The sequence below is a fragment of the Epinephelus lanceolatus genome, chromosome 11, assembly GCF_041903045.1.
Source record: "Epinephelus lanceolatus isolate andai-2023 chromosome 11, ASM4190304v1, whole genome shotgun sequence".
In the NCBI taxonomy this organism is placed as follows: domain Eukaryota; kingdom Metazoa; phylum Chordata; class Actinopteri; order Perciformes; family Serranidae; genus Epinephelus; species Epinephelus lanceolatus.
In genome coordinates this window covers 5,466,696-5,481,999 of record NC_135744.1, presented here as the reverse complement: position 1 = coordinate 5,481,999, position 15,304 = coordinate 5,466,696, and the positions used below count along the sequence as shown (strand labels likewise).

At 38.7% G+C, this 15,304-nt stretch overlaps 1 protein-coding gene across 1 annotated transcript in view; it reads left to right on the top strand.

Moving 5' to 3' along the window:
- The window catches only part of esama (endothelial cell adhesion molecule a), a 90,438-nt gene extending 75,736 nt beyond the window's left edge, over window positions 1–14,702 (top strand). The window contains exons 2-7 of the mRNA XM_033649651.2: window positions 5,685–5,836; window positions 8,217–8,418; window positions 8,578–8,733; window positions 11,725–11,847; window positions 12,086–12,224; window positions 13,736–14,702. Of these exons, the coding sequence (XP_033505542.1) occupies window positions 5,685–5,836; window positions 8,217–8,418; window positions 8,578–8,733; window positions 11,725–11,847; window positions 12,086–12,224; window positions 13,736–14,273 (1,310 nt within the window). The 3' untranslated portion in view covers window positions 14,274–14,702. The remainder of the gene's footprint in view (window positions 1–5,684; window positions 5,837–8,216; window positions 8,419–8,577; window positions 8,734–11,724; window positions 11,848–12,085; window positions 12,225–13,735) is intronic.
- The last annotated feature ends 602 nt before the right edge of the window (window positions 14,703–15,304 follow it).

The window sequence follows — 15,304 nt, the reverse complement described above, 5'->3', positions numbered from 1 at the left end:
AGGAACAAACAGGTGTGAATTTGGGCACACTATGTGTCGTTTCTTTTTAACCTATATGGTTAAAAAGCCTCTTGGATCTGCTGGAATCGTTAGCCATGTTGATCTTGAATATGACCGCTTCACAGTGGCGCTGCCTCATGTGATGTCGGAATAATCAGAAAAATGAGTTTCCGACCGTAAAGCAATATTTCAGTGGAAACGGTTGATGACATGTTTTTTTAAATATTTTGAGTGATAAAATACAACACATCTTCTTTGTAATGTCCATGATGTCTCCACATTACCACCTAAACGCTCATGAACACACAATGAAGTAAGAACGACTTGCCTACATGGGAAATCGGACCATCTGAGGAGCACATGAATGATACTTGGTGGTTTACGTATGACGAAAACACGTTGGGGCAAGCCCTCCCGGAACCCATAGAGATTGCATTGAGAAAAAAAAGAGATTGCATTTAGAAAAAAAAAGCATTTTACATGGGGGTCTATGAGAGTGAGTTGGGGCGATTTCCAGCCAGGCTGATATCGCCCCAGAGGGCCGGAACGCGACTTCACACTGCCTCTGATTGGATATTCAGAGGCAGGATGAGCTGTTTCAAGTGAAAATTATCAGAATAATTAATATATTGTGTGTATATATGACAATAATGATGATGATGATAATCATACATTTATTATCATCTTTCTTTTCTTTTGTGGCTTGAGGAGGGGCGGCGCCCTATCGCCCTCTATTGGCCAGCCGTCCCTGCTCATGAGCAACTTTTGGCTGAGACACGGTGACGCGGCAGGAGGCCTTCCTCACTGCTAGTTCACTGAAGACAGTTTGGTGTGTCTGGACCTTTACTTGTGTCCAATTTTGACATATGGACATGATAAGTACTAGCCAATCACAGCACAGTAGGGCAGGGCAAGGCAAAACACTTGCTGTGTCTACAGCTTGTTTTCACTGCCCTCAAGTGATCAAAATGTAGTTATCAGAGCTTTAATGTGAAAGAAATGTCAAAGGTTTTGCATTGTTATGTGACAAGAGCTTAAAATCTTTCTTAAAAATCACACCACATCAATGTTTTTCTCTCTTTAGCTGATATCCTACTGGTTCAGTATTTTCTATGTTACCACCCTAATGTACTGGAATAAGCGAGCAGGACACTTCTAAAGTGCTGTTTCATTGTGACTTTGAAGCAACACTAGGGAACTTTGCAAGCTGGTGGCCCCAAATGGCAGTAAGCCAGAGGCAACTATTTGAACACTGAGGACTTCAATACCCAGATGCCATGTACCGTGATACGAGGAGACCAAGTGTCTTCTTTGTAGTGTCTAGCAAGTGCAGATATAGTGAAGAGGTGCAACTATCACTGATAAGGCTAGACAGAACACTACTTCAGACTTTTTGTGCTTACATTTGATTGCATCACTTCCTGTGCATGGAGAAATATTCTTTTTTGTTACAATGGTAGCACCCGATGGCACCAATTAGTAGGAATGTCTTGCTGTTTATTCCCTGTTGCAGTACAGTGTTGTAGGATACTACAGTATTCAATGCATGTGTCTAAAAATCTTGTGTGGCTTTAAAATCACCATTTTGGAGTGCAGTGTAGTAGATGGTGTTTATGAGGCTGTCATTAGCCAGATTCCAATCTTTTTGCATTAGTATTCACATGAAGGCCATGCCAATCACACTGGTTAGCACACACACCATAGAGAAATCTCATCAGTTTTAAAAAATGTGCATGCACCTGCCACATTTCTGCATCGTATGCTTTCAGGTGAACAAACATACACACACTGAAGAGCTGGCAGCCATGTGCAGCTGATCACAACTGACCCAGGTTCACCTTTCCTTAGTGTTGGAATTGTTAAAAGGAATATTTATTTCTGGGGAAGGGACTGAAAGACAAAGATAAATCCTGCTTAGAGGAGAGGTGGAAAGGTCAGAGATGAGAGAGAAAAAGAGAAGACCAAGAGAGAGGTGATGTGAGGGTAGTGTGATGGAGAGGTGTGTGTGTGTGTGTGTGTGTGTGTCAGTCACCATCCTTTATACTATCTCTGTCTGATTATCTCTGTCATGGTTGCTGGGATGGACAGAGAAGTAAAAGTGCAGATGCACGCTCTGTGTTTACTGAAAACATGATCCAAATCTGCATCATTTTTCACCAAAGGAAGGAGTGGCCGGCAGTTGAGACAATCTCGAAACCCTTTATTGCCGCAAGAAAAAAATATTTACAGGAAGTAATTACATACAGTAAATGAAGTACAGTGATCTTTACTGAGCATTAGCAAACACTATCTCATTCGAATGTGTTGTCACACAGTTACAGTGTACATGAATGAATATAGGTAATTTTACTGACTAGTGACACATGAAGTGGATATCTCCTATGGAATTATTTTCAGCAGCAGGTGTAAATGCAAACATGCAGAGAGCTTGGTGTTTTGGCTCTCTGCTGCCCCTCCCTGGTCGTACATACACAATACAGTTTACTCTGACAGCGAGCCCCAGAGTAGTTCATTACAGGCTGCTCCAGATACATGAATTTTACTTACTTTGTCACTTAACAGCCTCAGGTGGATTCACAAGCACATTTCATGTAGCTCAGAGTTTGAGTCTGTGGTACTGAATGCAGTAATAAACTAAATATTCAAGTTATTAAAGACACTCCTAATCGGTTTAGCACAGATTGTGGAAACCAAAACGGAATAATAAGATTTACTTGGATTCATGTCATTATTGGAAAGTGTAAGTATCTGTAAGGGACTGTTTGTTATTTAGAAGGGAGAAGGGGGTGGTGCAAAAATGGGTAGGCACGTCAAATAATTTTTGAAGCACTGAGGAGGGAGTATTGTTTTTAATTTTGGCTTAAGGGAGGGGCATACCACTTTAAATGGCTGTATTTTATTTTATTTTTTACCGCCCATTTTCAAAGAAAACAAGGTATGTTTTCTTTAAATATTGCCAAAATGACACCATTTATCATAGCCAGAAACTGTAAATTAACAGAAATTATCATTTGATTTTCAAATTTCTGACAGTCTTTGAACACATTACGTGGAACAAATGCTTCCATCAAGAAAAACCATAACCAAATCTGAGCTGAAAATAGTAATATTTCATCAAAATCTCTTTATTCTACATTTAGAATATGACCGGAAAAAAAAACAAAAAAAAAAAACATTTGCACAAACCAAGCGGAATGCACAACAAAAAGGAAAAACCAAAGCTTTATTCAACTCCAGGTTTTCAAACATAAAATGGTACGTTTTAAAAACTAACAATAATTTATAGTGGAAGGAGGGTTGTGAATTTTTCTCAAGTTACTCAGAGAGGCTCAAGGAATAATAAAATATTTTTGGCTTCTGGGAGGGTAAAAAAAAACAAAAACAAAGTCACACCCCAGCCATCCCTCTCCTCTGATAAGTAAAGAACAGTTCCTAATAAGTTGAATATTTAGATATTTATTTGATTATTGTATGTACAAGTGACAAAGAGGATAGCATCAAGAAGCAGATACCAATATGTGTCCTTGAGTATGTCGTGTGCTTTCTGATCAATTACTACTCTGAAGGTTATTTCTACTGTGCCTGTAGAGATTTCAGTGAATACATAGGTGAATATTTTGATGCTTGTAATACAAGAGTGTTTTTTAAGGGGATTTCTGCCCTGCTGAAGCTCTCCCAGCATTTTTTTCCTCTCATGTCAACGTCAAATGTCAACGTCATATAAAGTCCCATATAATTCCCTTGGATCAAATCTTTTAGAGATGAAAAATGGTAAGCTCTGTGGACATGCAGCCTGACAGACTGACTTCTTGGACCAACTTGTTTAGAAACTGTTGTTCTGAACTGTGTTTTCACCGAACCACTTAGTAGCTTGATGACAGACATCAACTTGGAAGATGTGTTTTGTGGAATTTTGAAGACTCAACCTCCAAAAGTGCTCACCTGCATGGATATTCTCCCAACTTTGGTTGGTAGGAGCAACATTTGTAATGATTTTTATGATTGCAGAAAGGCTTGGCATGGCCGTTATTATCATTTATAGCATGTCAAATCTCCTCATCACTTTTCTGAATAATGTGGGATCAGATCATAACTTGTCAGATGTGTCAAATATGTGTTCTTATGATGTTTTTGCATGACATATAAAGTGTCTAGTTTTATTATGCCTCTGCGTTGGCAACAGCCATAGCCAGAGGCATAATAAAAGCTGTCTGTCCCTCCATATGTCTGTACATCCATACATCCATCTGTCCATTCAATCAATCAATCAATCAATTTTATTTATAAAGCCCAATATCACAAATCACAATTTGCCTCACAGGGCTTTACAGCATACGACATCCCTCTGTCCTTAGGACCCTCACAGCGGATAAGGAAAACCTCCCCCCAAAAAAACTTTAACATTGATTGCAATATCTTAAGAAGGCCCTGAGGAAATTTCTTCTCATTTAGCACAAATGTTCACTTGGACTCAGGGAAGAACTGAATAGTTTTGGGGGGGTCATAGGTCAAAGGTTAAGGTCATTGTGACCATATCTGTCTCTGTCTTGTGAGTGAGATGTCTCAAGAATGCCTTGAGGATGTTTTTTTCAAATTTTGTCACAAACTTTCACTCGGATGAACTGATTAGATTTTGGTGGTCAAAGATCAAAAGTCAAGGTCAATGTAACCTTGCATCCATGTGCAAGGTTGCATCCTAGTGAATGTGACATCTCAAGAACACTTCAAGACATTTTCTTCAGATGTGGCACAAACATCCACATTGAGTCAGTGATGAACTGATTTGAATTAAGTCAAAGTTTAAGGTTACTGTGACCTCATCTGTTGCATTTTCATGAATGTGATATCTTGAGAAAAGCTGCAGGAAATTTCTTCAAATTTGGCACAAACATCTACGTGGACTTACAGATGAACTGATTAGACTTTGGTGGTCAAAGGTCAAAGTTCACTGTGATCTTGGGTCAGTCTCTGTCTCATTTTGTGATATCTCAAGAAGGCCTTGAGGGAATTTCCTCAAATTTGGCACAAACATCCGCTTGGACTCAAGAATGAGCTGATTAGAATTTGGTGGTTGACTGTCAAATGTCAAGGTCACTGTGACCTCACAAAACATGTTTTTGGCCATAATTCAGGAATTCATACGCTAACTATTACAAAATTTCACACAAATGTCTAATAGGATAAAATGGTGAAGTGGTGATATTATATATCCAATCGGTCAAAGGTCAGCTTGTGACACCATAATGTTCTGCAAAAACACTTTTCTGAACAGAAAGGGAGACATTTGGTCAGATACTGAATTGATGACACTAATCTTGGGTGCCCACCTTGAAACTGTGCTGATTGTATAGATCTTCTGTGCTGCTGGGGGGAAGATGTGTGTGAAGCATCCATGTTTTCTCAGACATGGATGTAAACTGTAACTGCAACTTAACTGGTTTGTGGAGGCATACAACCCCAAAGCGGAAATTCTAATTGAAACCACAGCGGAATGAGTAATGGCATAATATGAAATTCAAAACCTGTTTACAACTGTGTCAGCTTTGCAAGAACTGTTTTCAGTGCTGTTATAAATACAGATTTATTAAGCCTTACAATAAATATGGATAAAACCCTGACCCGCTTTGCAGAGGGATCACACTGACAGTTTTCCTTTCTCTCCCCTTTACTCCTCCTCCATCCAGGGATATGGGCCCAGATCCAGATGCCCCAATCCAGTATGGATGCGATCAAGGGTCAGATGGTGGTGCTGAGGGCCTCATACATCACAGAGCCAGGCAGTGACCTGAGCACCAACACCATCCTCTGGAATTTTTTCTCTAACAACAGCCAGCTGGTAAGGAAGTGACTGAAAGACCCTACCAACAGTCATACATATGTGGAAAACATTGAAGTGATATTTTTTCATATCTTGCTCTACATTCAGTATACTACAGTATCTACAGCAGCAGCTGTGGCTATACTATCTGGGATTACCAACAATCTTTGCCTGTCTTTACACTGTTAATCTGGCAAAGCTCTTCTTTTGTAAACCCCTAGAAATTAATCCAAGAAAAAGGTTTAGGGTTTTCATACAAACACTATATTATGTCCTTACTGGTTTAGTAAACCCTGCTGTAGTTTTTCTGCTTTATGAAAGTAAGAGATGAATGTGTTTTCCAAATCAGAATATTTATGAAATCATCACTCTGGTAAAACATTAAATAAAGCAGAGAGGTCTTGCATAACAAGTCCCAGCTGAACAACAATTATCTGGAGACCTGGCCGTGGCTCAGGTTACGTATCAGCCCAGGTCAGATTATTGGGCTATGCAGATGGACGACCCAAAAGAGGATCACAATCAAAAAGGAAATAGGAAAAAGAGAACTCTGAGAGCTGGAAAAGACACAGTAGCTCAGAAGTGAAGCTTTTTGTTTTTTCATGTGCCCAGACAGCCATCCAGCATCTCGCTTTGCTTCACTGTCATTTGGAGCCAAAAAGATGGAAAAAAAAGAACAAACTGTCACTACCTCAAAGACAAACCTAGATGCCACAGGAGAGTTGTATGTGTATGTTACAGTGATGCACAGCCATCTCCACAGTATGCAGTCCAGCTAATGTGAGGTAATTGCTTCTGCCAAACAGTCACTTTGTTGAAAATTGAAAAACCAGTTCAGTTTTGATTTTTCCAAACAAGCAAAAATATTTTGTGATTTCTATCCAACCGGATCTTGTAATTCAGTAAAATGGATGAAATTATTCACAAATTTGGCTTTCCTATATGTCACATGAGTGTTTGGTGTCTCACATCTCACTTAGATGGCCTCCATGCACTAAGTGGTTACAAACTTACAAACTGTCCAGCAGTTTTTGACAGGTTTTTCTCTGACAGAGGTGAAGTTAAGTTTTAATCAGCAACTATGTGAGAGGACACAAGTTTAAACCTGCAGACTAACATGTTGCAGATAAAAAAAAGAATTCAGGCTTTAATGAAGTTATTTCATATTACTGCCTTCATGGAAACCACAACATGAGACAGGAGTCCTCAGGATAAAGCTGACCCAGGCCCCCAGGAAAGCTGCTCAGCCTTGCAGCCAATCTTTCTCACGTCTGTAAAACAAATTTAGTTATGACTCTTTCTATTGTATTTTTTTTTTTTTTTTTAAATCCAAGAAGGTTTCATATTGGTAAAACTTACCTGGAGCTGAGAAAATCCATTTAAAAATCTGTGACATCATCACAATGTAGAGTTTCTGAGCTGAGCGGGACTCACAGGCGGTGCCAGCAAGAGAAACACTACTGGGCATATTCAGTGGACCGCATACTGCTGAAGTAAACCCAGAAGCCACAAAACTTTTTTGGCATATGTGTGACTCCTTTGAAATGAATCGGCACCATCTTGGTGTCCAATATCTAGTTAAAAATTATTAAAAATCTAATCTAGTCTAGATTAATTGATGTTTTTGTAGAAATCTGATAGAATTGACAAACTTCTGGGACACATCTTTACACGGCCAACATTTTCATTAAAAAAAATATTTTAAAACAAAGATGATTATGGCAGTAGATTTTTACATAACTTTTTACATAAGTTATCAGTATGTACTTTTAGTTTTAGATTTTTGAAGGCTTTTAAAACATTTTTTAATTGTTTGAAACTGTGATTTATTTATTTTTTCATATAAATAAATCCTTTAAAAATAATATTTCACCCCAAAAACAGTATTAGTGTGTTGATATGTTAGAATTTTGAGGCTTTTTTTTTTTGTAAGGACAAGATTGGTCACAGTTCTCAAGAATGGGTAAATGCAAATTCAGAAATCACACTAGTTTGGATTTTTTCTCTGAACAGTGTTATGTGTGCTAGCACAGCAAGGGTTGCAGTTAGGGTTGAAATGATTGAAAGGGGCCACAGAGGTGCACCACATGACTCTATAAGAAGATTTTATCAGTGGAGTACAAATTGTGTTCCATGTAACTCAGTTTACTCTGTAATGCATTCAACCAAATGTTTGAAAAAGCCAGTCACAAATTTCTGGGCAGGAGATGTTAGGATTAAAAAGTCCTTCTAATTCTTTTGACCCAAGATAACCCCCAAATGCAATCATATTGACATGGATGTCAATGAAACGGGTTCCTCTGTTGTGCACAAATACTTGTTCCCAAACTGCGTACTCACAAGGCTTTTATTTCCTGTTTCTTTAAGTCTGGTGTTGGCTCTCTGTTCTCTTCTCCAGATCATCTCCTACACCAAAGGCTCCATGAGTGTAGGCAGCGCCCAGTTTAAGGGCCGCGTTGGTTTCTTCACTAGCATGCCCTCACGGGACGTGTCATTGTACATCAACAACACCCAGGAGTCTGACTCAGGACTCTACTTTTGCCAGGTCATCAGGCCTGATAATCCTGGCCTCACTGCTCAGCTCACCCTGGATGTGAAGGGTAAGTACCAGATCCTGCTTGACAAGACATGAAAATGTGCTTCACCTCTCCTGCACTATAGTTATACTCCTATACTTCTTGTAAACTTGACTGATTGAAAGACATACATCATGTTGTATAATCTAACAAAGTAAATATTGTCTGATCCTCTCATGTCAGTCCCTCCTGCTGTTCCTAAGTGCTCTGTGTCAGGGAAGGCAGTGCTGAAGGGAAATGTGACTCTGAGCTGCACATCCAGCTCTGGGAAGCCCATTCCTCTGTACAGGTGGAAGAAAACCAGCCCCACCTCGGAGGTCTTCTTCTCACCTATGCTCAGTGAGTGGATCCAGCACACTACCTGGTCATAATTTTTCACTCTGCAGCAACATTTACATACCTGCTCCTGTTACTGGAGTGTTCAGCTACAGTAATGTCGGTAGAGTATCCTACCAACTTGTATAAAATATTCATTATTTCTGTTGTTTTTTGTTTTTGTAACTTTGGGACTTACAAATTTGAGGCCAAAGCCTTTTTAATGTGATGAAGGCCCTGGGTGTAGAGTTGCTGTGTGGCCCAGTGAAGAATACTGGCCTAGGTTTTCAAGTTGACCAAAAATGTAATTCTTAATTTTATTTATTTGCCTTTATGAAGGTGCTATTTACTTATAACCAAAATCTTACTTTCAAAATATGTGTTTTAAGCATTTTAAATGAGACAACACCAGACAAAATGTCATCCAGGATAACAGATGACATTATGGTGTAACTGAAAATAACAGTTACCCTTTATGACAAAACTGTTATTCAGTATGACAAAAACTCAGTTTGAACCTTTATCAGGCAGTTGTCTTGGCTACCTATAGAAATCTGTCACCTTGAACTTCAACTTTCAAGTATTAAATTGATATTAGATAAATATATTTGTAGCAAATCAACATTGGTTATATTTTTTTAGTGTTATCACAAATTACACTTACTCCTTACTCCTTAGTGTACCAGTGAGCAAAAAGGGTGCAGTTTTCAGACAAAATGCTCCAATGCATAAAATTAACTGAATGTCATATTTTTTGTAATATTTAAATATATTGATATCAACACTTGTACAATAATGCAGAGACTTTAGGTTTTAGGGGGACAGTCATCTGGTGTGATATTTTATGAATATCATGTCTGCCAAACTAAATCCTTGAAATATATTTTTATTTCACTTGATAAACCGAGATTAATAGATTCAATAAACATGTTTATTATGAAGAGTTTCCTTATTTTTTCTTCATAAAGATGCTGACTACACATATTCGTAATGAACTCTTCGGTATGAGGCTTTTGTTGCGTTACGCAGGGAGCCAGTGCAGTGAAGCTAAAACAGGAGAAATATGATCTTGTTTCTTAGTTCCTGTTAGTACACGTGCTGCTGCATTCTGAATTAGCTGGAGAGTTTTTAAAGACTTAATAGAGCTACCTGATAATAGAGAGTTACAGTAATCCAGCCTAGAGGTAACAAAAGCGTGGACCAATTTTTCTGCATCTTTTCGGGTCAGGATAGGCCTAATTTTACGCAGTTGAAAATATTACGCAGATGAAAAAATGCAGTCTGTGAGGTTTGTTTTAAATGAGAATTAAAAGACAAATCTTGATCAAATGTTACTCCGAGGTTTCTTACGGTAGTGGTAGAGGCCAGAGCAATGCCATCTAGAGAAACTATGTCATCAGATAAAGAGTCTCTGAGTTGTTTGGGGCCAAGAACAAGAACATTGCCTTATAGAAGCTCAGTTTTAGTAAGTTTTCCAACTTTTGCCAAGAGGGAACTTTAGATATTGGTCCCTAGATTATGTTCACCGAGTTTCATGCAGATCGGTCAAACTTCCTAGGAAGAGATCGATTTTAAGTGTTTTTCAAAAAATTCATAATGGCGGAAAATCTATATAACCGGAAGTTATGGGTTCTTGAGGCAAATTTGTTCCTCATGAGGAGAGGCATCTCTGTGCAAAGTTTCATGTCTCTACGACATACGGGGCATGAGATATGCCCATTCAAACTTTGCAATTTCAGTCAGTTGCTATAGCTCCCCCCTTTGGCCAATTGATGTAATATTGCTTCATTTGCATCCTCCCATCACCCTCTACCACTGTGCCAAATTTCACATGGATTGACCAAGTCAGTGAGGAGATAAACGTGGAACAGACACACAGGCACACACACAGACAGAGTTTTTGTCATTATATAGTAAAGATACTGATACAATACTGAATTTAATTTTTTATTAGAAGCTGTAGTCATTTATGTTCTGTGACACTTTAGAAGATGGGTCACTCAAGTATAGCTCCATCATTGTTCCAAGTCAAATAATATAATTTTTTAATGTTAGTTTTAATAAATAAATGAATTAAAATAACATTTTTAAAAAAGGACATTTCTCTGGCATTTCTACATTTTCGCTGTATTGAAAACGTACCGTACCGTGACACCAGTGTATCGTACAAAATCAAACAGCAAATTTTGTGAACCATTACATGTGTACTTTTGACTTCAAATTTGCATTTATTGACCAACATACATTTTTTTAAATTATTCATGTGGCATTGCATTTTTGGAAGCTTACAAAATCCCAGTATTGTATTTTAGATGGCGTGGTGATGGTGGTTCTGTTACAGTAGGAGATTCTCTTTTTCTGATTCCTTCCATTCATCTCTTAAAGGGCATGGTTAATTTTAAAGGTAAAGGTCAACTTTTGGGGGAAAGAAGCTTGTTTTCTTCCTTTTGTGTTCTTGCTGAGAGTTCAGTAAGCGTATATCTACGTTTGGACAGAAGCATGCTGGCTGTGTCCTATCTTAATGCTAAGCCAAGCTAACAACCTGCTGGCTATACTGTAGCTTCAGATTAAAGGGGAAAATATGACAGGGATATCAATCTTCTTAGCTGATCCAACCCTCTCTTTAGGAGAGTGAATACATTTATTTCCCCAAACCAAATTTTATGTTTCAGTACTTATTAGCAGCTTAGTATTATAACACATCTCCTGCTGTGCTCAAGAAATATCTTTGGCATTGTCATTTTCGAAGGATGTATTTAAGTTTGTTGTCATGTGCAAAGGCTGTTGGATATATAGGTGTATATATCAAGGCAAATAAGAAATAAAAATGAATTATCATCCAAAGAGCACAATAGAATAAATTCTCAAATTAAGCATATTCATAACTGTGCCAAAGCAATGGATTCCTCTCCAGTGCAGTCTGATTCTATGCTGCCATGTGCGTGCAAATACACGTGTATAAATGTGTATGCATGCATGCTTGACTCTAATCCTCCATGTTCAATGCTGTTTTAGATGAGAAGACTGGCACTCTGAAGCTGAGCAACCTGAGCAGCAACATGTCAGGGAAGTATGTGTGCATGGCCAGCAACTCAGCTGGGTCAGAGAGCTGCGTCGTCAACCTGGATATCGTCTCCTGTACGTAGCACACAACAACACATGCAATCATTATATGCATAGCATCAGGAAATGATACGAGGAAATGACGTGTTCATTAGTGTTTACATACTTATAATGTGACAATTCCTGTCTTACTTACTCATTTGAGACATTTCTTTAAGAGAAAGAAACATTCCCAGAAACAATATGTATTCTTTGTAAACATATGTGCTTGGGAGACATGTACTCATTGTTTGTTCTGTGATTCTTCCTGTAGCCACTAAAGTGGGGATGATTGTTGGAGCCGTTGTGGGCTCATTGCTCGCCTGCGCCTTCCTTGTCCTCCTCCTCATCTGCCTCTTTTACCAGTTTAAGAGGCGGAGAGACAATGAGGACGACATGGCCAATGAAATCAAGTGAGTTCATGCAACTTACCTCCCAATAGCCTTTATCACAATATTTTATCTTAAAAACACATTTCATACGATGGAAGGCTCAAAAACAGTTATAAAGGCTGCCAGGTTTATATGAAGTGATTAAAAATGTTTCCTGTGGTGCCTGAACTGTTGAATCACAAGAAAAATCCTTTGTCTTGATGCTTCTTACATCAACTATAAAGTACTGTAAAACTTCAGTGATAAGCCTTTAATTAAACGGTGGCTAATAAGCCTGTCTCAATTAGACACCTGGTCTGGTTGCCAAGCAGTTCATTTTTATAGAAGTTCTTTGGATGCTGAAACTAACGTTAGTTGGCTGCTTCAAGCACACATACAAATATAAATGTTTAAGCTTTTGTCAATATGGAGATGCTACACATTGTTAGCTCAGTTAGATTCTCCACAGCTCAATCATTCAGTTTGTTTTGCTGAAACTACAGTATGAGGACCAAAGAATTCAGTAATTCATTGAGATTTACCAGCCTGGTGAACACGAGAGATTAAAAAAAGTGGTGACTCCTATGTCTGAAGCAGTCATATAATCAGAATATGTGTCCATTCCTCCATTACCTAACAAGTTATTGAAATTCCTTCATATTCTATCAAAACGGTTTTCATAAAAATGTAATCAAAGTTGTGAATATTGTTTTAACAGGATAAAGTGGTGTTGTGTTGATATGCCAGGTGCTGTAAAATGAGTGTCATAACTGTCTCTCTCTCTGATGCACTGTCACTTGGTGCAAAATCAAATGATGATTCATAATTGATATGTTATTCAAAGCCTAATTTTTATACAAGTAATATTCATACTGGTTTAAATAAACAATTTCATTGTATTTTTCATCTTTGCTGAGTAAAAGTTTTGTGTAAAGGAACTAAAGGCCTCTCCCATATGGAGACCTGCCCCAAATATACATCTGTTGAGTTCAGTGATTTAAGCAATAATAGCCCGGGGTACTAATTAAAGTTTTACAGTACATAGGTAGTGTTCAATAAAAATGAACTCTGGTTTAACAGCATGCACTTGTTGCATTTGCACGTTTTACAGAAAGACAAAATAACAAAAATATTGTACAAGAAAAAGAAAAGAGTAATATTTAAAGAGGAAATGATGTCAGGACTTATTGGTTGACTATATGTCACCCCACTTTAGGGCTGCAACAAAATATGATTATTTTAATTAATTTGGTGACTGTTTTCTCAATTAAGCAATTTTTTGTCTTTAAAATGTCAGAAACTAGAAAAATGTTTAAGGTGACACTTTCAGATGTCTTGCAGTCTAAAACTACACTGTAGAAGGTGGAGGCAGCAAATGTCTGGTATTTTTGATGAAATTACCACAATTATTGTTATTTGATTATCAAAACAGTAGCTAGTTTATTTTTCTGTCAATGGACTAATCGGTTCTTTTTCTTTCAAATGTTACAAAATGTGGCTTGATGTTGTGTGTGCTGTAAACGGTAACCTGACTGCGTCCTGTCTGTGTCCAGGGAGGACGCTCAGGCTCCCAAGCGTGTGTCCTGGGCTAAAAGCGGCATGGGTTCAGACATCATCTCCAAGAACGGCACCCTGTCCTCCATCGCCTCTAGCCCACACCATAAAGAGCCCTCACACCACCACAACAACAACCACCACCACCTGCAGCAGTACCCCCAGCGCCCCCCTTCGGACACTGCCTCCATAATTACCGCCACTGGCAGCATGGCCGGCTACCGCCCATCCCGCCAACATGGAGCCTCCACTCCAACCCACTACAGCTACAACAACGATACCACCCTGCCACGAGGACAGACCATCTCCTCTGAGGCCAGCACCAACGGGAGTTCCCTTCCCAGACCAGAGCGTTACACCCAGCTGCCCCAGGCTCAGGTGCTGCCGCAGACCTACGGCCAGCCTCAGCTGCAGTTCCAGGCTGCTCCCTCCCCGCCACCGCTGCCCACCTCCACAGTCACAGCCTCCAACATCACCCGCATGGGAGGTGTGCCCATAATGGTGCCTGCACAGAACCAGGCCGGGTCTCTGGTCTAATGCTGGCAAAACAGTGCTGTCTACCGAAACAGTGGAATACTGTCCCTTTACACTCTTAGGAAGGGTCAGCTGCTGATTTTTTTTAAAGGGAACGCTTTAACTTCTATTTAGCAAAAAATTACAGTAGACGAAAAGGTCAGATTCACTTATTGACGCTTGCTTGCGCCGAGAAGATTTCATGGCAAGACTTTCAGACACAGACTGTTACTTGCATTAAGTATACTCAAGTCTTTTATACTCTGTATGCACTGTACACATTGCAAACTATGTACTGATATGATTTTCATACATTCTTGTCCAGTATGCTCTTTTCTACATTATCAATGCATTTTTAATATTGTACTTTATTTGTTGTATTTTATTATTTTCAAAAGTAGCTTTTTAATGTCGTATCATATATATATATATATATATATATTTTTTCCCTCCAGCCGCACTAATTCCTCAAAGTGAACAGCAAATGGATCATCAGTGGGGGCTGTCATGTGTGTGCAGGAGTCATAGATGACCATACAGATGGAATAAGAAGAGGGTTATGCAGGTCAGCTGTACTTCCATCATCTTTACTTAAAAAATACCAAAAAAAGGTTTTATCTAGACCAAAATAGGTTTAAGCACAATATATCAGTACTGTTCAGAGGAGCTCAAAGTGAAGTTAGTGAGAACTGGGTGTAATATATACAGATCTATGTATTAATGAGCATATTTCTGTAGCGTTCTTGTGGAAAGACAGATGAAACAACATTATACATGTGATTAAGTTTGGCATTGCAAAGTATCCTAATCCTTTTTTTTGGCTTTACTTCTGTTGGTGGTTCAGTTTTTTAAATGCTCTTAGACTCAATTCTTTAAACACAGATTAGCAAAAGCTTCTTGTAATACTGAGCACTATTCACAACTGCAGTGTGGTGACTTTGCTAAAACATGAGTCGACACTTTAACAGTAATCATTTAAAGTTGGCTACAGAATTGAAGTTGTAAATATGATATTTATTTTCTGATAAATGTGCGACATACATATTGTTGGCCAC